The sequence below is a fragment of the Aspergillus pseudotamarii genome (genome assembly GCF_009193445.1).
Source record: "Aspergillus pseudotamarii strain CBS 117625 unplaced genomic scaffold BDV38scaffold_45, whole genome shotgun sequence".
Taxonomy (NCBI): domain Eukaryota; kingdom Fungi; phylum Ascomycota; class Eurotiomycetes; order Eurotiales; family Aspergillaceae; genus Aspergillus; species Aspergillus pseudotamarii.
The window spans coordinates 206739-234068 of record NW_022475059.1 but is presented as its reverse complement, the minus strand read 5'-3'; the positions used below and the strand labels follow the sequence as shown (position 1 = coordinate 234068).

The following is a 27330-nucleotide window of genomic DNA, read 5'->3' as shown; positions in this document are numbered from 1 at the left end:
CTATAGATTCTATATTGAGTTTGTACCAAAGATTGATGTTCGGCTTTTTCCGCGGTATTCAATCTAGTTCGTCACCACGCTTTTATAATTAGTATTCCTTCCTCTTCTGGCTCTCCCAAAGTAGTATGATATTGCCCAGAGCCATAGCAGGTTCGTGGCGTGCGGGATGGATCGTTGCCGTCCCATGGTTCCCAACAACCTGGATCGACACAAAACCAAGGGACGCTCCCGACGGTTGACGACTCCAGCCAGTAACAATACACAAAATCACAATAGCAGTCTCCTGACATGTCTCTTGTGGTTAGAATACGATATGAGCCTCGATTTTGACCTCGTATTAAGCGGTTAATACATCCATTACTATGGTCTCGGCTAGCCGGTTACATTGTATACTACCATTTTAGATCACAAGGTCAACACACAAGCCAAGCATGAAGGCCAAGCATGAAGGTCTCAATTGTTCCAGACCAGTCGCCATGCTCATTGACTTGGGCTCATTGACTTGGGTACAATGGGATTCTGCAGGCTGACTTGCCCTAGGTGACGCCCCAGAGGCGTGTATATAAAGCCGTACAAGAAAAAAGGCTCAGATAAGGAGTACCGCTTAGAAATAGCGTCGTTACTTTTATCAATATGAACGAGCTCGGTCGATTTTAAAAGCTTTTTCCCTTGCATTGAGTTCGCTATATTTATTCAGTCATTTGTTCTAGTCCTCCAATCTAAAGTATCTCGGGAGAAGGATAAGGAAACACCTGTGAACTACATATTACGAAAGGGTCACCAAACGCCAACAGAAGCAGAAAGAAAAAGGTATGTAAAAGAAGGAAAGACCAAAAGGATAGATTCAGAATTCCTCACTTTCATAGCTCAAACAGCTCTTATACGGTGAGAAAATGGGCTCCGGAGATTCTAACCCGTGTTTCATTTACCCTCCAGCGCGAGAGCCTGAGGCCATGAAACCTACCATACTACCACTTGACGGCACAGCTTCTGCTAATAGAACAGGAGCCTGGAAATTATCTAGACCCTCTAATCATACATTTGCAACGGCCAATGGCCGGAAACTTAAGGATGCCGTCCCTCTAGCATGGCTGGAGCAGGTGTCAAGAATTGCAAACCAATGCCATTGCACGGTAGACGAAATTGAAGATATATACCCATGCACCCCTCTCCAAGAAGGAATGATGGCGCTCACACTTAAGGACTCTACAGCATACACGGTGATGTACACGTATCACTTGCCACACAGCATCGAGATTGATCGATTGAAGTCAGCCTGGGATCAGGCTGCCCAAGCGAACCCCATCTTACGAACACGAATAGTTCCCACGGAGCACAGCAGTTGTATGCAAGTGGTGCTACGGGACTCTGTTCCATGGATAGTCCACCAAGGGTATAGCGCGTGTGACCAAGAGGTGGTGAGCTCTGGCGATGGACATATCCCGGGTGCAAACACAGAGGAGCAGTCGTGTACCATATGGCAGGTAGGATCTCCGCTCGCAAGGCTGATATGGGATCCCTCGGCACATGTCTTGACAGTATTAATGCACCATGCACTCTGCGATGACTGGTCAATGAGGCTTTTGCTGCACGACGTGGATGCGGCATACCAGGGGCAAGTATTGGTAGGCCGGCCTTTTCGGCCATTGATCGAGTATATTGAGCAGTCAAAGGAGCGGTCTGCCAATTTCTGGAGGGAGCAGTTCGCCAATGCGCACCACAGCGAGATGAAGTCATTCCCATCTCTGCCAGTCCCTGGATATACCCCGGTATTGTCACAAGAATTGACGCAAACCTTCCCCTACAACCATGAGCGCAGACTAGCGTTCCCCATAAGCGCCAAGATACGATTGGCCTGGGCCATGCTACAGTCTTCATATACGCGATCGGGCGATGTGCTCTTTGGAGCAATCGATACTGGTCGAGGCATTCCCTTGAAAGGTATTGAGGAGCTGAGCGGACCATCCTTGGTCTGCATCCCAGTACGGATTCAGCTTCAGCCACAGCAGACCATTACAGATGCACTTCAATCTATCCAGTGCCAATACGCAGATACAATGGAATTTGCACATATCGGTCTTCAATACTTGATGCACCTTGAGCCTGGTACAGCCGCAGGGTGTCGCTTCAACACGTTGCTCGCTGTCGAGCCAGAGCAGAGTGGGCCGGTCCCCTCAATCTTCAAACATAATCGCGAGATCCAAAAAACGTATGATACGTATCCGTTAATTCTACGGTGCCGGCCATCGCCCCGGTCCTTGACTCTTCAAGCAACGTTTGATCCGGCGATACTGGAACCACAGCAGACGGATCGTATTTTGCATCAGCTGACACACATCTACTGTCAAATAGAGGGGCATCCCGAATTAAAACTGTCCGAAGTCAACATACTCAGCCCTAAAGATCGACAGTGCCTCTCTGCCTGGAACTTCCCAATTCCCTCAGTCGTAAAGAAAACAGTACCCGAGCTGATTCACGAGATGGCTCTGAAACAGCCCCAAAAGGCGGCGATATATAGCTGGGATGGCAATCTCACTTATGATCAGCTTGACCGCCTCTCACATGCTCTTATGATTCAATTCAAGAAACATGGCGTCACGCCAGGCGTCTTCGTCCCGCTCTGTCTGGAGAAGTCAATGTGGATGGGACTTGCGATGTTAGCAGTCATGAAGGCTGGCGGAGCCTTTGTGTTACTTGATCCATCCTATCCACTGGCCCGGCTGCGTCAGATGTGTGAGGTTGTTAAATCATCTTTAGTGGTCAGCATGAATAAGACCCGCAGCCTCGCATCACGACTCGGGCTGCAGGGTTTAGTGATCGACGAGGAAGATCCTCGTTTGCTGCTTGAACGTATTCGGACCTATGATATTAGCAGCCCGGTAGCCAGCTGCTCCACCCAAGACCCCATGTATGCTACATTTACCTCTGGCTCGACAGGGGCCCCCAAAGGCGTGGTGGTCGATCAGGGAGGGTACACAACAAGTGCTACAGCTCATGCAAAACAATACAACTTCTCAGAACATTCCCGTGTTCTGCAATTCGCCTCCCCGGGGTTCGATTCATGTATCATTGAGCATATTAGTACCCTTATTGAGGGTGGATGCGTCTGTGTTCCAAATGGTGATGAGTGCCGCAGCCGCCTGGCGCACACGATCAATATGTATGGTGTGAACAACGTTTGCCTCACACCGTCTGTAGCACGGATCCTTTCCCCCGAAGAACTTCCTACACTTCAGGACCTTGCCTTTGTCGGTGAGGCTGTCCTTGATGGTGACATTGCACGGTGGAAGCCATTTGTCCATGTGCGGAACGCATATGGTCCAGCAGAATGCTCGGCTGTGTTTAGCGTTCAGCCAAGTCTGACCGTTCATGATCCGAAAAACATTGGCTTCCCTACGGGTGGCGTCGGCTGGGTCGTGCATCCTGAAAACCCCCAAGTCTTGATGCCAGTGGGTAGTACTGGCGAGTTGTTGATCGAAGGCCCAATTGTTGGACCCGGATATCTCTCCAACCCTTTTCTCACAGCTCAAAGCTTCATTCATCCCCCGAAATGGAGGGAGCAGTTTGGCGACGCCCATGGCCGCATGTACAAGACTGGCGACCTTGTGCAGACCACAGATACTGGAAGCTTTCGTTATTTAGGGCGCAAGGATACTCAAGCGAAGCTCCACGGACAGCGCATTGAGTTAGGTGAAATAGAGTACCTGTTGCAACAAGTTGCTTTCACCGATGCTCCACAAGTAGTTGTGGGGATAGTACATCACGACAATATCCACCCTCCAGTAAGCACACTTGCTGCGTGTATCTGTTGGTCAGCCGCGTCAGATGTTGCAGATGATCAAGTGCTGGATGGTGGTGTTTTCCTGGCTCCTAACGACGCATTCCGCCACGCAACTTCGGTTGCTGAATCTCGATTATCGAACTTGCTGCCCTCGTTCATGATCCCCAAATTGTTTCTTCCGGTTCATCGCATGCCGCTAACCCCAAGTGGAAAACTGGACCGTCGTCAGCTACTAGCACACGCTGGCACACTCTCTGCTGACACCGTGAAATCTTACCGAGTGGCGCCGTGTTCATCACAGCCTCCTTCTACTCCCGAGGAAGTCCTCCTGCAAAGCATCTGGGCCCAGGTCCTGAACAAAAATGCAGACGAGGTTGGTATAGCTGAGAGCTTCTTCAACCTCGGTGGGGACTCGGTGAGCGCCATGCAAGTTGGAGCCAACTGCCAAGCTGCTGGTTATAGAGTCAGTGTCGCCGACATATTTCAATTTCCTACCATAGCTCAGTTGGCACACAATATGAAACTGGTCAGCAGCAATCACCCCGGTGTCACCAAAGAATATCCAGAGGAGGCCTGGTTCGGGCTCTCCCCCATCCAAAAGTTGTTCTTTGAGTTATGCCCAGGTGGGCATAATCGCTTTACTCAGCAATTCCTGCTCCGCCTTTCGCGGCGTCAGGACAACGCCCGTGTCTGGAAGGCAATAGAAGCAATTGTCCGTCGACATTCTATGCTACGGGCTCAGTTTCACCGTCCCCCTTCTGGACCTTGGGAGCAAAGGATACGTAAATATGGTCCGAGCTGTTTTATCTTTCGGGAACATACCCTGCAGCGCCTCGACATTGGTATACAGGAGATCCTAGTAGAGAGTCAAGGCCTGCTAGACATCAGGACTGGGAGATTACTTGTTGTGGATATCATAACCACATCGGCAGGCGAGCAATACATGTCACTGATGGCGCATCATCTGGTGATAGACCTGGTGTCTTGGCGCGTCCTCCTGCAAGATCTAGAAGACTTCTTAACCACAGGTGCCTTAGCAGGCCCGGGCCCTCTATCCTTTCAGCAATGGTGCCATCTTCAAGAAGAGTATGTGGCAGAATGTCTTGAGCCGCGAAAAGCATTGCCAACCGAGGCCCCTCCAGCACCCCTGTCCTATTGGGGTGGGCAATCGTTGGTAGACAGGAACACCTGGGCAGAGGCAACCCAGCATTCAGTCACTCTCTCACCACAGGTGACCCAGGCAATCTTGGGTCATGCTAATGATGCCTTTCGCACTCGCCCGGTCGAGTTGATACACGCTGCCCTGCTGTATTCCTTCCTCCAAATATTCGACGATCGACAACCTCCCGCCATATATACAGAGGGCCATGGCCGTGAGCCATGGGATTCGCACATCGACCTGTCCCGCACTGTGGGTTGGTTCACGACCCTGGCTCCTGTATGGGCCCCAGTGAGCAAGGATGAAGACATATCCACATTTGTGTTGCGCGTGAAAGAAGCTCGCCGTGCAATTCCAGCTAATGGATGGACATATTTTTCTTCACGCTATCTACACCCACAAGGGCGCGAGTACCATCAGGGGCAATCGCCCATGGAGATTCTATTTAACTATACGGGATTGTTTCAGCAGCTGGAGCGTCAAGATGCACTTCTAGAGCTTGCTGCAATTCCCGACCATGGAATGATCCAGATGCCAGATGACATGCCTCGTTTTGCCCTCATCGATGTGTCTGCGCTGGTAATGAATGGCCAACTTAATATCTCATTTTTATATAATCGACACATGTGGCACCAAGCAAACCTTGAAAAATGGTTCCACGAATGTGAGAGGACATTTGAGAACCTGCCAAAAGCGCTCAGAGGGCATCGACAACTTGCTCCTTCCGACTTTCCACTCTTGTCGCTTGGCAACCGTGAGCAATTCGAGAAATTGATGGTTGACATCGGTCGTCGGGTCCGTCTTTCAGAGATTGAAGATATTTACCCATGCTCACCAGCTCAGATTGGCATGTGGTTAAGTCAAACCAGAGATCCCCAAAAATATTGGTCACGACTGCAATGGTCATTGTACCCATCCACAGACCACGGCACGTCCGTGAGTATTTCTCAGGTCAAGCTAGCCTGGCAAAAAGTGGTCAACCTCCAGCCAATCCTTCGGACCGTATTCTTTGCGGATCCAAGTCAAGGATGTGAGCCTTTACAAGTAGTCCTCAGGACAGCAAAGGCAGATATGGAGGACGGCGAAGTTCAAACATGGGCACCTGAGGACGAAATGACCCCTTTGCTTGTTGATCACTGCGGCAAATCTGGTAACAGAGTGACACCTGCTCACCGACTTAAAGTCCACTCAATGTTAGATAATAGTGTCCGCTGTGAGTTAGTTATTAACCACATGCTAATCGACGGTTGTACACAACAAATCCTTCTCACGGAGCTTCAACGGGCATATGACGACCTAGGGCCTGGGCCTGTTACTCCCCCATACAGTGATTATATCAGTTATATCAATGGCCAGTCCGAGGTAGAATCAAAGGCATATTGGCAACGGTATCTAGATGGAGTTCAACCATGTCTCTTTCCTCGGCTGAGTCCTCTGTCTGATCAGAAAGCACTCCGCTCCTTGCGTTTTACATTGGACACTGCTCAGTGTTTACGAGACTTCTGTCAACGCCATACTACCACTATTCCGAATCTTTTTCAGGTGGCCTGGGGTCTTTTGCTACAAGCATATACAGGGTCCGACAGTGTGTGCTTTGGGTTCTTGGTGTCGGCCCGAGATATTCCTATCCCTAATGTCCAGGAGATTGCAGGCCCTATTATCAATCTTCTTGTGTGCAAGCTTTCTTTTGATCCCCTAGAATCGATCACCTCAACACTTGCAAATAGTCAGGCCGCGTATGGTCGTGGCCTGGATAACAGACATAGTCCACTACCCGATATTATGCACTCTCTTGGCCTGACAGGTCGACCACTTTTCAACACAGCACTATCGCTGCAGAAGGCAAACGATAGAACAACGCCATTATCGCCTAGTACGGTGGTCAAAAACCAGGATGGCTGCGATGCAACGGAGGTAAGTCGACCTAAGTAGTGCTTCTTGCGCACCTATAGCTGTAGCTCATATTTCTTCATTCTTGAAAATATATATGTTGTCACAGATGCATCCGAGCCAAACACATACTGACATTGGAGGCAGTACGAGTTGACCCTCAATATCATGGAGCGAGAGAAGACTATAGAGGCAGAGTTGAGCTATTGGTCGTATATGTTTACAGAATTGCAAGCCGAGCTGATCTCTGGCACTTTCCAGCATATCGTCTGGCAGCTTGTATCTGGAGTGTCGAATCAGCTGGGTCAGCTTGGCCTGGTCAGTCAGTTGAATTGGGATTGCGTCATGGATTGGAACAAGCAAGCCCCGATTAGTATGCGAGGCTGCATTCACGATGAAATAACACATTTCGCCGTCAAAAACCCTGCGTCGCCTGCAGTGACTGCGTCTGATGGATCCTTGACCTATGCGGAGTTAGACCGATTTTCAACCATACTAGCGGAGCGCCTCTCCGAGCGTGGAGTCGGTCCTGATATCTTTGTGCCGATATATGCAGATAAGTCCCGATGGGTAATTGTCGGGGTACTGGCAGTCCTGAAGGCCGGTGGTGCATTCGTGTTATTGGATCCGTGTCACCCCATGGAGCGGCTGCGAGAGATACTGAAGAATGACATCCACAGTCAACTCATTCTCACTTGCGCAAGGCTCGCATCCCTAGCAAGGACAATTTCGGATACTGTGATTGTGCTTGAACAGCTTGGCAGCGAGGTCAACGCAAGAATGCATCGTATACCCCCAGCCGTGGCGCGTGTGTGCCCAGCTACCGCGGCGTATGCAGTCTTTACCTCTGGCTCCTCAGGGAAGCCGAAAGCCAGTGTGGTGGGCCACGAATCGTATATCACAGGTGCAAGAGCACACAGTAAAGCACTCGGTCTGGCTGAGGGCTCTCGGGTGCTTCAGTTCGCATCATTTGCCTTCGATGCATCGGTCATGGAGATACTTACCACGCTTATGGTGGGCGGTTGCATCTGTATACCTTGTGACAAAGACCGGCAAGAGAGACTTCTTGACTTCATACAGGAGGCCCAGGTCGACTGGGCATTGCTCACCCCCTCCGTAGCACGAACCCTTGACCCCGGGAAGGCAGCAGCTCTGAAGACTCTTGTTCTAGGTGGAGAAAGTCTGTCGTCTGCTGACGTGCAAAAATGGTCCCCATATGTGAGGTTGATGAGCGCCTACGGACCTTCTGAGTGTTCCGTTATTGCGACTGTACAGGATTCTACAGCGGCATTGATGAATGAACCAACCAATATAGGCCGCCCCACCGGTGCACGAGCTTGGGTAACCGACCGAAATGATTCAGACCGATTGGTCCCTGTCGGCGCCGTAGGGGAACTGCTCCTCGAGGGGCCCATTGTAGGCCAGGGGTACCTAGGTCGGCCGGAGCTTACGGCTGCCACCTTCGTTTATGACATGCCCTGGCTGAACCACGTATCCTGCTCACCGGATAGACCCCTTTACAAGACCGGTGACCTTGTCAGAATGCTCATTGATGGAACATTGATGTATATGGGACGCAAGGATCGTCAAATAAAGCTACGTGGACAGCGAATTGAGCTGGCGGAAGTAGAATATCATGTGCGACATTGTTTTCCTGGGACGCCGGATGTCTTCGCCGACGTCGTGGCGAGTAATGATTCGGATCAAGCGTACTTGATTGCAGCAGTCTCGCAGCCCACTCAAGATCAAGATGCGTTTGTGTCTGCCGTGTCGATCGCGGAGAGCCATTTGCAAAGAGCTGTACCTCCCTTCATGCGTCCGTCATTTTTATTCCGCCTTCAAGAGGTGCCGCGACTACCTAGTGGAAAGGTAGACAGATCCCGCATACGGCAACAAGGCATAAATTTGATGCAGAAGCAACGACATAAATGCAACAACGTTGTGAAGGATTGGAAAGCAACGGACTTTAGTCCAGAGGAGCAAGCACTACGGGAGCTGTGGTCCCAACTGTTGCACTGCCGCGTGGGAGCTATTGGACCCGAGGATGACTTCTTCTCCCTGGGAGGTGATTCCATTACGGCGATGAGGTTAGTTTCGGCAGCTCGCACACGGAGTCTTCATGTTGCTGTGGCCGATGTATTTGCGCATTCTCAGCTTCGCGAGCTAGCTAGGTCTCTCACTCGCCATGGCCAGGGACCACATGGATACGAACCAACCAGGCCACATGTTACCCCGTTTTCGCTCATTCCATACGGCCGCAAAGCAGAAATACAGAACCAGGCTATGATACAATGCAGCGTTGATCAGGCAGATATAGAAGACATCTACCCTTGCACGGCGATACAGGCCGGGATGGCAGCCATGACAGCGGAACGAGCGGGAGCATATGTTGCCCATCACGAGTACAGTATTCCAGCAGATATCAACTTCGTACGTTTACGCTATGCGTGGGAGAAGGTGGCCACCCATCATCCTATTCTTCGCACTCGTCTCATTCAGACAACGGATCTTGCTTGCTGGCAAGTTATTGTCCGTAACCAGGAATTAGGATGGGTCGAATCGCAGATCTTGGAAACAGAAGACTTTGCCCTGGGAGGGCTAGATCCCATAGGCAATCGTGACCATGGAATATTCGGCATTCCATTGTTCCATGTAAGGGTCACTAGAGGGGCTACTTGCAAGATGACTCTCACAATGCATCATGCAGTGTACGATGCGTGGTCACTGCCACAATTCCTCCACTGCGCCCACATGGCCTATGTTTCCGATGAGTACCTCCCAAGTAACCCGGTTCCTTTTCAACACTTCATTGAATACACCTGCTCGCAAGTCGAGCGTTCACTGGCCCACTGGCGGGCCGAATTCAACGGTTTGGATACTGAGCCATTCCCCATGGTTCCCTCAATATCGTATCGAGCCAAGGCATTAAGCCAGGTTGAGCATTCCATACCAACTGGGGTAATCAAAGAGACTAGCGTCACACGCACCGCTGCTGTTCGGCTCGCGTGGGCATTACTCCAAGCACAGTACCAGAGCAAGTCAGAGATTGTTTATGGTGTTGTCTCCTCAGGACGAACAGCTCCTGTTCCGGGTGTCGAAACGATAAGCGGCCCCACATTATGTGCATTCCCCCTGCGAGTTAGCATCAACACAAACGAGAAGCTTGGCAAGGCTCTGAAGAATCTCCAAGCACGAGTTGCTAACTTCGCCTCCTTTGAACATGTTGGCTTGCAGCAGATCGCGAAGTTGGGGCCAGAAGCAATGCGTGCCTGTTCCTTCCAAACGTTGCTGAATGTTGAGCCAGCGGAGGATCTTGTTGACAGCCCGGCTTATAAGAGCCTGTTTGACTCTATGGGTGTCAAAGCCAGGGACGGGGCGTTTGCAACATATGCTATAGTGCTCAACTGTGTATTGAAGGCCGATTCTATCACAGTTACAGCTACGTTCGATGATCAGGTTGTCTCCCGTTGGAAGATGCGACATATCATTAACCAGTTCAGTCATATCCTGCAAAATGTTCACCAACGACCGCAGTCACCAGTACGCGACATCCTTGGAGAGCTTAATCCGTTCAGTATGCAGCAATTAAAGAACTGGAATGGTGCAATCCCAGACATGGTGTGTGAAACAGTGCCTGGGGCCATACAAACGCAGTGCTCCCGGCAGCCACTTGCTCCAGCAGTTTGTAGCTGGGATGGCAGCTTCACGTATATTGATCTTGACAGATGGTCCAATAAGGTCGCCAGCCTTTTGCAACGTCGTAATGTCCATCCGAAGAGCATAGTTCCCGTACTTATGGACCGGTCCCGTTGGGTGATGGTGGCCATGCTAGGCATCATCAAAGCAGGAGCAGCCTTTGTCTTACTAGAACCGTCATACACTTTCGCCCGCCTCCGGCTTATTTGCAATGACATAGACGCCCCAGTCATATTGACCAGAGCACAAAACGCGAAGGCGGCACAAGCACTGGTCTCGGATACCATAGTGGTTGATGAGAGACTCGGAGACGGTTCACCGAACATCACAACTGATAGTCATGCGTGGTCTCCGAGTCCGAATGACGCCCTGTATTGTGTCTTTACATCTGGTTCAACTGGCAAGCCGAAAGGCATCATTATCAATCATGGACCATTTGTCACAATGAGTCAAGAGTACGCGCGGCGGACAAGAATCAGGCCTGATGCCCGAATTTTGCATTTTGGGTCATATGCATTTGACGTCAGTATCCTGGAAACGCTGAGCACACTCATCGCAGGTGCTTGTGTCTGTGTTCCATCAGACGCAGGCCGCAAAGAGCGATTCGCCGAAGCAATACAAGATCTTCGACCCTCACATGCGTTGTTAACGCCGTCACTAGCTCGTGTATTGCCGCAGAATTCCCTGGGCTCTGTGCATACCTTAATGCTAGTCGGAGAGGCCGCTCGGCGCGATGACCTCGTCAAGTGGATTGGGAAGCTGCACCTAATGAATCTCTACGGACCCGCCGAATGCACCATCTTGTCAAGCATGCAATCCAACTGCACCCTTGAGACCACGCCAGCCAGTATCGGACATCCCGTTGCTAGCATTGGATGGATCACTGACCCCCGAAACCCTTATCAACTGGCCCCCATCGGTGCTGTGGGCGAGCTAGTTTTGCAGGGCCCTCTACTTGGCCGGGGATACCTGAACGACCCAGATCAAACAGCTGCCGCGTTCTTCAGGGGACCAGAATGGTTAGATGGTTTGGGTTTAGAGAACGATGTGAGTCGATCTAAGGTGTACCGCACTGGTGATCTGGTCTGCTACGAGGATGACGGCTCGCTGGTGTACCATGGACGGAAGGACACACAGGCAAAGCTACGAGGCCAGCGCTTGGAACTTCAAGGGGTTGAGGAGCAGATTCAGCGATCATTTCCAGGGATACTGACTGACGTTGTTGCTGAAATTGTAACCCCCATTGATGTCCGGGCAGTCCCCTGTTTGGTTGCTTTCCTCTCCGTTGGAGGGAAAGGGCAGGCCACCGAAAAGCCTCCCGAGTTCGGTGAACAGCCACTTGACGTCGTTTCAATCCCCAACTTTCCTGACCACGCCAAGATGACCGAAGCCAGACTGACAGAAAGTCTCCCAGACTATATGATACCCAGTATCTTCGTTGCCTTACGGCAAATGCCTCGTACTGTCGGCGGCAAAGTCGACCGCCGGGGACTAAGACAGGCAGCTTCATCGATGACACGTCAGCAGCTGGCGTTGGGGAGTACCAGCACCGCTTCAGGAAAGCAGAAGGCAATGTCATCTGACACGGAACGGCTTCTGCAGTCAATCTGGGCGCGAGCTCTTGGGATTGCGCCCGAGAATATCGGAGCAGAAGACAGCTTCTTCCGATTAGGCGGGGATTCCATATCTGCTATGCAGGCCACGAGCCAAGCCCGTGCAGCAGGTATTGAACACGCCGTGGCGGACCTCTTCCGGTGGAAGTCCATCCGGCGTATCGTGGAGAAATTCGCCAACCTCATACATGTACCTCAAGCGATTGGGCACCAGGGGGCCGAACAGGGCCGCCAAGAGGAAGATGTCGGTGCCGGTGTCGAAACATCTTCGGATGACAAGGCCGAGGAACTCTTACCTTGTACGCCTGTGCAACGGGGAATATTGCTGACCCAAATGCAAGACCCTCTCAGTTATGCTCCCCATTTCATTTGGAAGGTCAGGGGGAACTCCGCTACACCAGTCGATGTTGCTCGTGTGGCAAGAGTATGGCAACAGGTCGTAGACCGACATTACGCCCTGAGAGTCGTATTCGAAAATGATACCCGGGTAGATGGTGATGGTTTCAGGCTTCGGCTGTTCCGTCACATCGATGCACCTGTTTACATTCTTTCTGAGTCGCCAATCGACAGCAAGGGCTTGCCTGTCTGCCTTACTCAGGAGGGTGTCCGACGAGATAGTGATATCCCACACCAATTTACCATTTGCCACTCGGCAGATGGATCCATCTTCTGCCGGCTGGATATTAACCATGCCATTATCGATGCCACGTCCGTCTCGTTGCTAATGCAGGACCTAATGTCCCTTTATGATGAACAAGTCCTCTCCGACGGTGCGCAGGATGCGTATCGCGATTATCTTCATTTCGTCCATAGGCAGCCACAAGAACCTGCGCGCGCGTACTGGAGCTCGTACCTGATGGGAATGCAGCCTATGTCCCTTCCGTATCCTTTGACGGCGGGTGACAAGACTATCAAGCCTCTAGAGCGGTTAGAGGTCCCTCTTGCCTGCAGTGGGTCGGATATTAACACGTTCTGTCGACGGACAGACTGGACTGCATCAAACCTCCTCTATTTTGCTTGGGCCATAACCTTAGGCGTCTTCTCCGGGTCGGACGATGTCTGCTTTGGGGCTCTGACCGAGGGCCGCCATGTCCCAGTGCAAAACATTCAGTACACGGTTGGCCAGATAGCCAACATGGCAGTGTGTCGAGTACGTCTGACGCCGCATATAACCCTTGATCAGGCTGCTCTTTCTCTGCAAGAAAGCTATGGCCACATCCTATCCTTCCAAACCTTCCCGTTATCGGAGATCGCACGAGCAGCAGGTGTCACGGTGCAAGAGCTGGCATCCACGGCCATCAATGTCCAGTATGCCCTTTCGGATACCAGATCAGAACAATCTAAATGCTCCCTCACGTTCGAACCAGTAGGTGGACTTGATCCAACTTCGGTGAGTAGTGTTTTCCATCGTTTGTCAAGTTGTGTTGCCGTGATGTTCGAGGACAAACACAGAACTGCAGAGAACCAGTTCATTCACGTGTCCTCACATGGTGGTTAGTCAGGACTTTTACTAACCCGAGATAAAATCAACAGCAAGACATTATGCTCTATGCCTTGATAGACCAAAATGGAGGTGTGCGAGTATCTATGTCATATCGCCCCTCTCGAGTCTCAACCGTCATGGCCACGCAATTAGCAGACTACTTTTCTGAGGCTGTTTCAGTTATCCTCCGGAATCCCTGTGCGAAGATTGGTGAATTAAACCTTCTAAGTGTCAATGACCATGAGCGATTGCTGCGTTGGAACACTGCACTGTGCGAGCCACAACTCCAATGTGTACATCAGGCAATTACCCAATGTGCCTGGCGACAGCCGAGGGCTCTGGCTGTCTGTGGATTCGATGGGTCTCTCAGCTATGCTGAGTTGGAGAGCCAGAGTACACAATTGGCTGAATTTATGGTTGCCCGCGGAGTAACGCCAACAACATACGTTCCCCTATGTTTTGAAAAGTCACGATGGACGACAGTGGCGATGCTGGCTGTGATGAAGGCCGGTGGTACTTTCGTGCCATTAGACCCAACACATCCTATCACCAGGCTTCAGGAGCTTTGCCGGCGCGTAGATGCACGCTTCGTTCTTACTTCAGTGGCTCAAGCACATATGGGTCCGAAGTTAGCAAACGACGCAATTGTGGTGGGGCATGGGAACTATGACCACTGCGCGAGAACGGTGAACCTACCAACAATGGTTGATCCAGAAAAACCAGCGTATGTGCTCTTCACGTCAGGAACTACTGGATCTCCCAAAGGAGTGATGATCCCACATGTATCGTTTCTTGCTGCTGCGCAGGCGCAGATGCGAGCCTTCTCCATTGGCCTCGGGTCCCGCGTGTTACAATTCTCTTCGTACGCATTTGATGTGTCTGTGATGGAAATCCTCACGACGTTAATCGCGGGAGGTACAGTGTGCGTCATTTCCGAACCAGAGCGCAGTCGCATGCTGCTGGATGGTGCCTGTCCGATAACCGTTACCCACGCATTTTTGACGCCATCCATTGCGGGAATGCTGGACGCCAGCAAAGCATCTTGGATAGAAACACTTGTCCTCCTGGGTGAACCCATGTCCACCTCGCATATTCAACAATGGGCTAATGCCTGTCACTTGATGAACGCTTACGGACCAACCGAGTGCTCTGTCTTGAATACCGCAACATCCCGTATTGTCCCCGGCTGCGATCCGAAGGACATGGGCTACGCACTAGGGGTACACTTCTGGGTGGTCGACCAGAATGACCACCATCGACTACTTCCCATCGGTGCTATTGGAGAGTTGGTTATCGGTGGTCCACCCGTCGGTTTGGGCTACATCAATGACCCCAAGAGGACTGCCGACGCCTTCATTGAGCCCCCGAGTTGGTTACGATCACTCTTCCCGAAGGACGTACCTTGCTGGCGTCTGTACAAGACTGGTGACTTGGTCCGATATAACACCTCGGATGGTACTTTACGCTACGAAGGCCGGAAAGACCGACAGATCAAGGTGCGTGGGCAGCGCGTAGAGCTCGAGGATATCGAGTATCATACGGCCCGTTGCTTTCCTGGGGCAGCAGACGTAGTTACCGAGCAGATCGTGCTCCCGCAGGATTCAGCCCCGGCTTCGGGTGGTGAGTCCTCAGTGCACTCACGAATAGTCGCCTGTATCCACCGGAAAGGCTTCGCTGAACAATCAACGTCGAATTCCTCGCTAGAGCGTGACGTGTTAGCCGCCCCAAGCCGGGAATTCGACGACGACGCAGCGATCGCAGCCCAACGGCTTCGAGAGGTCCTCCCCAGCTTCATGGTTCCTGATATGTTCTTGCCCATGATCTATGTCCCACGTCAAAAATCAGGCAAGACAGATCGTCGACGTTTGCGAGAGGCAATAGTAGCACTCCACCTCAAGGATTGCCAACCCGCCTCATGCACCACAGAACCAAGCAAGCGATCATTTCAAACCGTCACTGAGAAGAAGTTCCATATGATTTTAAGCCAGCTTCTCAAGCTCGCTCCGCATATGATCGGTGCCGATGACAGCCTCTTCCATCTTGGCGGCGATTCGATTATCGCTATGAAGATTGCCGCCCATGCCCAGGCTGCTGGTCTTGATATCAACCCTCATGAAGTCCTTCGAAATCCTACTATTCGGAGCTGGGCTTGTGTCGTAGATGGGAAACATGCCCCAGTTGCCGTTGCACCAAAGAGCCCGCCTATATCGCTCGTTGCGGACTCTCATTCGGCAGAAATCTTCCGGTCCTTCTTCAACAACGCGCCTCCTTTCAGCCATGATAATGTGCAGAGCATTCTGCCTGTACTAGATAATCAATCTTACTACCTAAATTCTTCGTCTATTGTGAACTTCGCAGAACTATTCTCAACGTCTCTTAACACCAATCGTCTGCGGAAGGCATGCCGCACAGTGGTATCCCAGTACAGCATTTTGCGGACGGTCTTTGTCACCGTGGACCACCAGTGCTTCCAGGTGATCCTACGGAATTTTGAGCCAGAGTTTACTGAAGTGGAAGTTGAAGACGCAGAAGTATACCTACAGTTAGAAACGAAGCGACAAGTGGCTCCGTCTACGCCACTGGGAACTGTTCCGGTAAGCTTCTCCGTGCTAACAAGCACGTCGTCCACAAAATGCGCCTTTATTGCGCGGATCTCCCATGCTCAGTACGACGGCGCTTGCCTCCCCATCCTCTGGAATGCGATTAAATCTGCCTACAACGGGGAGCCACTACCAGCTGCCACCGAATTGGCCGATGTTGTGCATCATCGCCTGGGGAAAGAGCACCCTCGCAGCTTATCATTTTGGACCGACTACCTCCGAGGAGCTTCCTCCACAGCTCTGGATCCGCTGTGCATTACTTCGCTACCCAATCCACCTGGAGACACTATGTCGCCTACTACTGCCCGGAGAGAGATACGCCGGCCAGTGCCTATGGCTGGCGCAACGGTCGCTACGCTTATCAAGGCAGCTTTAGCGTGGCTCTTTGCACGATACCAATCGCAATATGATATAATCCTCGGCCAGGTGGTCCATGGGCGCGGGTCTGACCTTCCGAACATTGACAAGGTCTTTGGACCTTGCCTCACATTCCTCCCAATTCGCATCACTACTGATCCGAATTGGACGGTATCCGATCTCTTACGCCACACTCAAGCCCAGCAAGTTGCAACGGTGCCGCACGATGCGGTAGCCCTCCGGGATATTGTTCGGCAATGCACCAACTGGCCGGAAGATGTCAAATTCGGATGTCTTGTGCATCATCAGCCCCTCCAATCTGCAAATGAGCCGCTGGCACTAGGCAGCCTGAGTTCATATTCGAATATCACCTGGGCCAGCTCTCGGCCACCGGCTGGTCAGGTCGATGTGATCTCGATTGAGCGCCAGGACTCCCTTGATCTGGTCATCGCTAGTCCTGAAAATGTCCTAGATCAGACTAGCATCGAGTGGATGGCGGATCGGTTATCAGAAGCCATCGAATTGTTCTGCCAACTTCCTCATCGTAACTTGACTGAGCTTGAACTGGACAGGGTAGACCCCGTGGATGTGCTCAAGGGGTTGTCTCCGTCTTTCCCTACAGTCGTGTCATCAGCAGAGTGCGAGTAAAAATCACAGGACTGAAGGCTTAATGAAAGACGTCAAGACAGAATGCCGTCTTCACCAGTGGGAAGTTTGCCGTGGCAACGTTGAAGCAGACTGAATCTGACGCATGGTTTAGATTCTGTGAAGTGGTTTACTGGAGCTCTGATTTGAAAATCGTGGAAATCCGCAGATTTATACCGATTCTGAAGTAATTTCGACGCGGACTTTCCGCGAGCTAAGTAATGTATAATTAATGTTGTAATGTTTTTGTCTATATTAATACTTAATCAAATGACTTTTTTTTATAAAAAACAAAAAAAAAAAAAAAAAAAAAAAGAGGGGGGGGGTTGTATTTCCGGCATTTTATCTACACTATCACAGTCTACATATAAGAGATAGTATATATTTTAATTCACTACTCCCAATTTTATGCACACACCTGTTTGCAAATGCGTCTCTATGTTTTCTTAGAAGCACCCCCAACTAGTGAAAGTAAGTCTATATATATTAAAATTAGTCTATAGACTTTGCAATCCATTGTCTGGAAGCAGTGCTATGGTTAGTCTCGTGAGGGGGAACTAGTTAAAGTTCCTGATTTATACCCAGCAGCTCTCAGTCTTCATAGCTGCTTTTGTTATAGCTGATCTACCTGGCTAGTGGAGTATCGTTTCAGTCCTTTGATATGGTCTTGGTTTCTGCTCGAGATGTGAAGCTTACAATGAATCAGCCTTCTGTTTCGCTACGGCACGCCAAAATATTTCGACCCGTCTCTATGCCAGAAGTTCATGTGACGACGATGGCCGAGGTAAACATGGATGGTTGGGGGTCAGGATTCTGGGCATCACTTGGATATTCACATATGTGATGGCATTGACCTAGGGTTGGGTTCAACCAAAGTATTGTACTATTTAGTCAACTGTTTCGAATCTCCTTAGGGCTGAGTCAGGCCGTCAGGCAACATGCCACCCGTTCCCAACATTTTAGCCCCAACGTCTTCTATGACAACATCCGTAGAGATTCACTCACTGTAATTCTCTCTGGATCCAATTGTTGAGCGAACATTTGAAAGAAACTTGAATCATGCCACTTGAAAATGTAGATCGTGTTCATATACATAGGAGCCCACTGCTGGCGTGGGATTACACACTTTCGTCGTGTAAAACGTGGTCCTTTTCACCTCAACTCATTCTAGACCATCATATATTCTAGTCTTCACACTTGACCTCTAATGCCACAGAGGCCCAATATGGCACTCGATGCGAAATCACCAGCAGCTACTCCTCTAAACGATGGCACGACGGACTACGTTCCTATGAGAAAAAAGCACAACTCTAACCGGCTGCATATCACTGAACAACCCATCACTTGGGGCAACTGGTACCAGCATGTCAACTGGTTGAACTGTTTCTTTATTCTCTTCATCCCCTTCCTAGGCTGCCTTGGAGCCTACTGGACACCTCTCCAGCTCTATACGGGCATCTTCGCCGTTGTATACTACTTCAACGCAGGTCTTGGCATCACGGCCGGTATGATTGATTCCCTTGCCGCGAGCTCTCATCCATTCTCTGACTGAGTATAGGATACCACCGCTGCTGGGCCCACAGATGCTACAAAGCAACCCTCCCATTAAGGATCTACCTAGCCGCCGCAGGAGCGGGTGCAGGACAAGGCTCGATCCGATGGTGGTCCCGAGGCCACCGGTCCCACCACCGGTACACCGATACAGAGAAGGACCCATACTCGGTTCAAAAAGGATTCTGGTATTCGCATATTGGATGGATGGTGATGAAGCAGAACCCGAAACGCATCGGTCGCACGGACGTCACTGATCTCGATGCCGACCCCGTCGTTGTCTGGCAGCATACCAACTATATCAAGTCAGCTCTGTTCATGTGTCTCGTGTTCCCGGCTTTAGTCTGCGGCCTAGGCTGGGGTGATTGGCTTGGGGGCTTCATCTACGGTGGAATCCTTCGCGTCTTCTTCATCCAACAGGCGACCTTCTGCGTCAATTCGCTTGCCCATTGGATCGGCGAACAGCCCTTCGATGATCGCAATTCCCCAAGAGACCATGTCATAACCGCCTTCGTCACCCTCGGTGAGGGATACCATAACTTCCACCACGAGTTCCCATCGGACTACCGTAACGCGATCGAGTGGTGGCAGTACGATCCCACAAAATGGTCTATCTGGATCTGGAAGCAGCTCGGTCTCGCCTACGACTTGAAACAATTCCGCCAAAATGAGATCGAAAAAGGTCGCATCCAACAGCTACAGAAGAAGCTGGATCAAAAGCGGTCTGCTCTCGACTGGGGCATTCCCCTCGATCAGCTCCCTGTAATGGACTGGGACGAGTTCGTTAACCAAGCCAAGAACGGCAGAGCCCTTGTTACTATCGGGGGCGTCATTCATGATATCACGAGTTTTATCAAGGAACATCCCGGTGGCAAGGCATTCATTTCGTCGGCGGTTGGTAAAGACGCTACTGCTATCTTCAACGGCGGGGTTTATAATCATTCTAATGCCGCTCATAACTTGCTTTCGACCATGCGAATCGCGGTTCTCCGTGGCGGGTGTGAGGTGGAGATTTGGAAGCGTTCTTTGCCGGATGGTAAGATGCCGATGCTGACGGACTCGGCTGGTCAGCGCATCGTTCGGGCTGGAGATCAAGTTACTAGAACGGCGCAACCAGTTCCTATGATGAGTGCTGAAGCTAGATAAGACCGTGTTCCTTTTCTTTCTTTTTATTCTGTGAATGCTCCATGAATAGTATGACCAATAATATTTATACCCTACTCCATTGCAAATACAAGATATGTCGTGTATGTGCTCGGACATCTTGGATCTATACAACCTATCTTGCACTCGTTGTAGAGAACCACAAATGTTTTAGCGTAAATTTTAGCGAGCATAGAGCTCCGCCCTAGATAACAATCACAAGAGCTCTGCAGTTTACGTAGAGTTCAGGCCATAGTAATGCAGCTTCAGATGCACCAAGCGCTTCAGTTACGCCAGACACCCGTTTTGCCCAAAGATACGGACAAGTCGAGGCATCTTCAGCATCCCAGTCCAATTCAGCAAGGCCGTTATAGATCTTTGGTTAGATTGAAGGTCATGGTGAGAAGAAATTGGGAGGCTGCCTCAGGAATGAGAAGTGTACCGAAGACCACATATGAGAATAACAATATCCCGGGGCAGTCTAACAGAATAATCGGTGAAAACACGCTCCATAATAAATGAATACCAGTCAGCAGACCATCTTTAAAAGGAATCGGCCGGGTCAGACGGTGGATTTGTATCTACCGAATGAGCTACCTACTAGTGCCGAGGAATGAGTGTGAGGTCATCTGTAGAAATGTCCCCACCATCTAGTAGCTTTGATGTCTTAAATTACTACCAATATACTCCGTCAATATTATCGAGCTCGCTCCCCAAGGATTCCACCAGTGGTAACTGGCTAAATCTAGCACCGTTTCCTCGCACGGCCGTTACTCTCCCGGAAATTTGCCGAACACCTGATATTGGGTTCAAGTAGTGCCCCATTTTGGCGCTCTCGGAAATGAACAAGTGGGGCTTGAGCTTGGGTGTAGAATAGTTTGATACCGGATGCCCACGGAGGTCCCTCGAAATCCCTGCTTCGCTCCTAAATTAGTATGAGCAGTCGGGTTTCAACCCGTTGCCTGACTAGGTAACGATTAGGGCCGTTGAACCTGATTAGATTAGTCTCCGGATTGGTATTTCCCTAAGCGAGGACAGTAGACCATTATCACACTAGACACTATCGTCAGATGCAACGCTATACTACTGGTGCTAGAGACGACAGAGGTGCCTTCTACGATCAGATTAAGGACTAAAATGAGTCGTGTAATACACTTGTAACCGCTATCTTAACTGGCTCGTGCAGTAGCAAACACAATTAACCACTCATGGGGTGGTCCCTGAGAATAGTTCCATTCTTAGGGCTCCATCGGATTGACCCACCAATCGTCGGCTAAGCTTTCTTGCCAAGTAGTGAGTTCCTTCTCCCTCGTTAATACGCCAGTTCAATCGTTGACATGTCGCCCCCATGTTACATCCAATAGATTGCTGGCTAATCTTAGCACTACTCAGTGACTCATATACCATAGTACACATTAGTTATGTATCAATGCAGTTCTTAGCGGAAATTATACTCTACTGACCAAGACGATAGTAGTCTCCTCGACCTCACTGGTGGAGACAACTACTCTTAGACACATTCTTTCTCATTAGCAGCCCGGCTAACATGGATGAGGAGCAATGATAATGCAGTCTGGAAGTGGCATCTTCCAATGCAGGGGCACTTGATTCTAGTGTTGCCTACCTCTGCCCACTTCCCAGCTGCTCGAGTTCTTTAAGTCTTCCTTCGCCTCGTTGTAGAATAAACTTGTGTCGTGTGAGGCATTTCCACTGACTTTCTGTCGTCTCGGTAGAGTTCCTGCTCTTGTTGCCCTCTTTAATATTTATTTTCATATAACGAAGGCTTCATATCGAGTTTGCATACACTCACTCAGAACGCTCATTGAAATGAAGTTTTCCACGCTTACGGGTGTCTCCCTGATATCGGGGTCCGCCCTGGCCAGTGTCCCACACATTGAGATCAAGGCAAGCCCAATTATGCCACTCTAGAAACGTACTTTATTAATTAACAATACCACTGTACAGGGCTCTAAGTTTTTCTATTCCAACAACGGCACTGAATTGTGAGATCACCGTTCCTTCAGTAGACATCCAAAAACTGACTCCGCAATATAGTTATATCCGGGGTGTGGCTTATCAGGGTATGTTTCCTATCACATCATACCATCACCATTTGCAGATCTAATTCATACTTGCAGAGGATTATACCGGTGGCGGAGCGGGTGGAAATGGTCAATCTAGCAACAGCTACGTCGATCCTCTGGCAGACGCATCCAAATGCGAGCGTGACATCCCCTATCTTCAGCAATTGCGGACGAACGTCATCCGGACCTACGCGGTCGACCCGACCCAGAATCATGACGACTGTATGCAAAAGCTAGCCGATGCAGGAATCTATGTCATCACCGATCTGGCATCTCCCGAGGAATCGATCACAACGGATTCTCCCGAGTGGACAGTCGACCAGCACACTCGCTACACCAGCGTTATTGATGCATTCCACCAGTATGACAATGTCATCGGGTTCTTCGCCGGAAACGAGGTCGTCAATAGGGCGAACGAGTCTGCCGGTGCGGCCTTCGTCAAGGCTGCTGCCAGAGATATGAAAGCCTACATCAAGGACCAGGGATATCGGGAGTCCCTTGGTATTGGATATGCGACTACCGACAACCCGGATATCCGCGTGCCGATCTCTGATTATCTCAACTGCGGCGACCAGTCCGAGTCTATCGATTTCTTCGGGTATAATATCTATGAGTGGTGCGGTGATAAAACATTCCAGACCTCGGGATATGAGAACCGAACCGATGAATACAAGGACTATTCCATCCCCATCTTCTTCTCTGAGTATGGCTGTAACGACGAGAAACCCCGCAAGTTCAGCGACGTCCCTGTGCTCTTCGGTCCCCAGATGGAGAATGTCTGGAGCGGCGGTATCGTCTACATGTACTTCGAAACCGAAAACGATTACGGTCTAGTTTCTGTTGATGGCAATTCTGTCAAGACTGAAGCAGACTTTGGCTACTACTCCAAGCAAATCCAGTCTGCTACACCTACCGGTACCAACAGCGCCAGCTACTCCCCCACTAACTCGCCCCGCGCCTGTCCCACCGTCGACGACATGTGGCTCGCCAAGTCGAGCCCCCTTCCCCCATCCCCGAACAAGGACCTTTGCTCCTGCATGGTGTCCAGCTTATCCTGTGTGGTCAGCGACTCCGTCAAGGCAGAAAATTACGGCGAGCTCTTCGGTCAGGTCTGCGGATATGGCCAGGGTATCTGTGACGGTATTTCTCACAATGCTACGACTGGTGACTATGGTTCCTACAGCGTCTGCTCGAGCAAGGACCAATTATCTTTCGTCTTGGACCAGTACTACAAGGACCAGGGTAAGAGAAAGTCTGCCTGTGATTTCGACGGCGCGGCGTCAATTCAGTCGGCCAAAGATCTGTCTGGCACCTGCAAGTCTCTGGTCAGCCAGGCCGGGTCAGCAGGCACAGGCAAGGTCACGTCTCGCCCTACCGGTGATGGCAGTGCAGCCAGCACCTCGACTTCTGACGGCGCAGCTTCTGGTGTTGTGAGCCCTGTTGCTGTTCGGGTGAATGGTTGGTTCGGTGTGGCGTACTTTGTTTCAGCGGTAGTGGCGGGCTTCTTGATGGTCTCTCTGTAAATTTACATTGTACTTAGATATACTTGACAGGTCTATGGTATATAGAACGGAGATGGGGAGCAATTGTTGTCTTCGGCTTGCTGAGTGAACTGGAATTGTACTTCGTCTAATTACAGTATTCTTTGACTATAAATGAGAATGTAGCTGGAGGGGCGACTGGCTTGTGTAGCTTCAAGATAGGTAACTATTCAACGATCATCCGATGTGGTGTAATGGCTAACATCGCTGTCTCTCACACAGCAGCTCGGGGTTCGATTCCCCGCATCGGAAGCATTTCTTTTTGGTTTTTTTCATAGTTTCCCTTCTTCCTTGTTGCCTTCCTTCTAATAAATACTCTTCATTCAAACATGCTTCTTTGTCCCCTTCCATTCCATGTCACTGCTATGCTATAATATCAACCATATATTATATTATATTCTGACAGTGCCAAGTAGGTACCCCGCAAGCCCGAAACACGACAGCCTCACCAAGAATCTAACACCTCTATCGACACAGCAAAAATAGAAGGAGAAAACAAAAGAGGAGGACCTTATACCATTAATTCCAAACACCGTAATAGGTGACACGGCCCAATTATCATTGCAAAATGAAAAATATTGTACTTATTCCCAAGTTGCAAGATGCTTCTCATCTCTTTTACAGACTAGTATTTCGAAACTCTTTAAATAAAACTCTTCTATCATAGACCATAATATAGTATACTTAGTCAAGTTACAATGGGCTTGTAACTCAGTGGTAGAGTGCTCGCTTCGCATGCGAGAAGTCGGGGGTTCAATTCCCCTCAAGTCCAGTTTAACTTTTTCCCCTCCTTTCGGATGGGTGTGTTTTTTTTTTCCCTTGCATTTGGTTTTTGGTTTGGCTAGATCTTGTAACTATGAAGTACAACGTATTCTCGTTTTTCTCTTGGGTGGGACTGTTTTTTATTGTGCTGTTTTGGTTTGTTCAGTATACTAGTTGTTTTGGAAGTGGTTTGGTGTCTTCTAGTGAATACTACTTTTTGTGCTGACTAGTATATATATTTCAAGGTGTATGGTATGAGTGTTTATTCCCACCTTCCACTTTTTCATACTTACATATATTAGACTACCCAAGGACAGTGACTTCGTTTTTGTGACATAATCATTAATTTACTATTCAAAAGATCTAACCTTTTTGTTTCCAGCAAATCTCTTCACTGATAATCTGCCTTCCCTGTAGACATATCTTAGCTTAGCAATGCTCTATAGATAACCCAACAGACCTAGACCGTACACAACCATAAAAAGAGAATAACTATTAATATTATTAGCTAATGGCAATGCATTAGCGAAATGACGATTCCAGACAGCCACCCATATAATCGCATAAATCCATATCCATTACATTATGCCCGCCCAACATATACGGGTAACGGTGCTCATTGAGCAAAATAAACCATGTTGAAAGTAATCTATCGAGCTTGATAGACTTTGAAACTTTTGAATTCCCAGTAAGCCTCTGTAAAGGCTGATGGGTTGGTTGCGACAAAATTGTTGCACGTGCCCGGACAATGCGATTGTTCGGTGTAGAACTGCTTCTGAGCGCCGAGCGTACCGCACAGGTCGATGTTAGCAATAATGCTTTGATTGCGGAAATGCGACGGGATGTCGCAATCGGTGTTGGGGAAGTCGGCTAACGCAGTGCCCCAGGTGGATGGGTCTGGAGAGCTGCTAGAATTGGTGATGTCGTCTGGGATAGAGTCTCGTGGGAACATCCAGGCGCGGATGCCGGCGTCCCGCAGTTCCAGGGCGTAGACCTGTTGTATTGTTAGCTGGTGTGGTCGTGATATGCGGGTCCTTGGACTTACACCTCCGCCGTTGTTGTTGAAAGGCTCACCATAGCTATCTGGCGATCCTTGGACACCACACCCTGCGTTGCCGTTGGTACTGTTGTCGCAGGTTGTATACACCGTATCACCAGTCTGCTTGCGCCTGACTTTCATATTGCAGCCACTGGTCGTGTGCAATGTGACGGCATTGCCTTCGGGAGCATTGTTGGTTGTCTCCAGGATATCGATTTCTCCGTTCGTCGGCCAATTGAATGTATCCGTCAACCACAACGCTGGCCACGTACCACAGCCATAGGGCGTATGAAGAATATCAAAGACAAACAGGCCATTATCGTACCCGGTCTTAGACTCCAGCCGCACCGACTGTCGACCATTAACCGCATTCTGATTCGAGGTATCGACCCTCAGTACGACCGATGTGTCCGTAGCATAAGTGAGATTCAGCGCATTTGCCGCCGTTTGATCCACATATCTGAAAGGGTTACAAATGAGTATGAAACCCTAGATGAATGTCAATGGGTGATGGGCGGCATACTGGACAAACCCCTCGGTAGGGTCCTCGCCATGGTAATAGTCAAAGCGATCGAGAAACGATGTTCCCGAATACGTATCTACCAGCTGGTAATTGAGTTGCGTATAGTCCGGATAGCGATTTGCCTTTGTCCCCTCGACAGCTCCCACAATGATAGCCACAACCACTGCAACGCCAACGATGCCAGCAATCAGCTTCGTGCGCAGTGACCACCCGCGAGGGTTGTACCACGGCTGGGCGGGTCCAACCTGCGGAGGCGTGGCTTTAGCGCCTGGGCCCGGAGGGGGCCCCGCATGTTGGAGATCGTTGACTTCGAGCTTGGGGAGGTGAGCTGTAGCTCCTCCGTATCGCGAGAAGTCATCTGCGGGGGTGTGGTATGCTCTATCTGTCATGCTGCAAAAGTTGTCCTTCTGACTGATTGCAATGGATCAAGGGATGGGGCGATTAGGGATGGAGTGCGGTTGAAACTGGTGGTTAGAAGAATGTGTCGGATCCTACAGAGCGTGTCGATAAATCAGAACGATAAGAAATCATGTGCTGATCCAGAGAGACTGTTGGGATGTCGTCATCCAGAATGCAGGAGGTGAAACGATGCCTCCGATCATCTCCGGTTCAGGAAATCCACGCAGCTTAAACCCGACTGCATGCAGTTGAGATTGATGAATCAGACTCGTGGTGGGGAAAGGAGCAAAACCAAAACGGGTGGTGTGTCAATGCAGCGAAGACCTCATCGTAGATTGCGTCAGATCCTCCATGATTCATTTTATATCGACTGAATCATATTACACGGCGAGGCATCATGTTGATCAAGCATTTGTTTGCATGCGTCCCTGACTGAGGTACACACGCTAAACCCAATAGAGCCATGGTTGCTGAGTTGATAAACAAAACAACATCAACAAACAAACAAACACAAGGTTATCACTTATGCTTCTTGTAAATTGAATCCAAACCTTATACAGCCAGGCCCAAATTCTATAACGACCCCTGAAACCATAGAATGGCTGTTAAGATTTAGGCACAGGGTCAAAGCCAGGCACGCGGAAATAAGCACTGCCAAGACCAAGGAACAAGGTCCTTCCAAGCAGGCAAAATGGCAATCAAGTGGAGCAGCCGGAGTGCGGTGGATCATAGGGTTCTTATACAGAGTCATACTGATTTTAATTTACAACTTGCTCGTCTGGACCTGTGTACTGTTCGCTCTTTGTTTTAGATGCTCATTGCATCGCTGGGAGTAGCATGCGAATAAGCATTACTCGCCGATTGCGAACCTCTAACATGCTTCCCTTCATATCTATACCTGTAACAGCTGGCTGCTTCACCACTAGACCAAAAAGCATAGCCACTCTGTTGTACATTGAGATACACATTCTACTAGTTCACAACGACGAACACAATAAGCGCTTCGTTCCCCATCTAGACAGAAAGCCCATCCCCAACCCTACGATAAACTATATACAAACCCA

The 27330-nt window shown here is 50.0% G+C and overlaps 4 protein-coding genes and 2 non-coding genes across 6 annotated transcripts; 5 read left to right on the top strand and 1 right to left on the bottom strand.

Annotated features, from left to right (window-relative positions):
- Positions 1-893: 893 nt before the first annotated feature.
- BDV38DRAFT_285103 (uncharacterized protein) lies at positions 894-17227 on the top strand (the record flags this gene model as incomplete). The annotated part of the gene is made up of 3 exons (XM_032060413.1): positions 894-6854; positions 6978-13529; positions 13673-17227. The coding sequence occupies 3 exons, from the start codon at positions 894-896 to the stop codon at positions 17225-17227; spliced, it is 16068 nt and encodes a 5355-aa protein (XP_031911336.1).
- A 1222-nt stretch (positions 17228-18449) lies between these two features.
- On the top strand, positions 18450-19921 carry BDV38DRAFT_272959 (acyl-CoA desaturase; the record flags this gene model as incomplete). Its single annotated transcript, XM_032057586.1, has 2 exons — positions 18450-18729; positions 18783-19921. 2 exons carry the CDS (start codon positions 18450-18452, stop codon positions 19919-19921), a joined length of 1419 nt encoding a protein of 472 aa, XP_031911335.1.
- A 1824-nt stretch (positions 19922-21745) lies between these two features.
- Positions 21746-23525, top strand: BDV38DRAFT_272958 (glycoside hydrolase family 72 protein; the record flags this gene model as incomplete). Its single annotated transcript, XM_032057585.1, has 4 exons — positions 21746-21823; positions 21884-21921; positions 21974-21999; positions 22057-23525. 4 exons carry the CDS (start codon positions 21746-21748, stop codon positions 23523-23525), a joined length of 1611 nt encoding a protein of 536 aa, XP_031911334.1.
- A 198-nt stretch (positions 23526-23723) lies between these two features.
- BDV38DRAFT_t168 lies at positions 23724-23795 on the top strand. Its single transcript has one exon. It is a non-coding gene; the product is annotated as a tRNA-Glu (tRNA).
- Positions 23796-24243: 448 nt separating this feature from the next.
- BDV38DRAFT_t169 lies at positions 24244-24315 on the top strand. Its single transcript has one exon. It is a non-coding gene; the product is annotated as a tRNA-Ala (tRNA).
- A 639-nt stretch (positions 24316-24954) lies between these two features.
- On the bottom strand, positions 24955-26731 carry BDV38DRAFT_272957 (glycoside hydrolase family 16 protein; the record flags this gene model as incomplete). The annotated part of the gene is made up of 4 exons (XM_032057584.1): positions 24955-25299; positions 25351-25804; positions 25868-26249; positions 26719-26731. The coding sequence occupies 4 exons, from the start codon at positions 26729-26731 to the stop codon at positions 24955-24957; spliced, it is 1194 nt and encodes a 397-aa protein (XP_031911333.1).
- Positions 26732-27330: the final 599 nt, after the last annotated feature.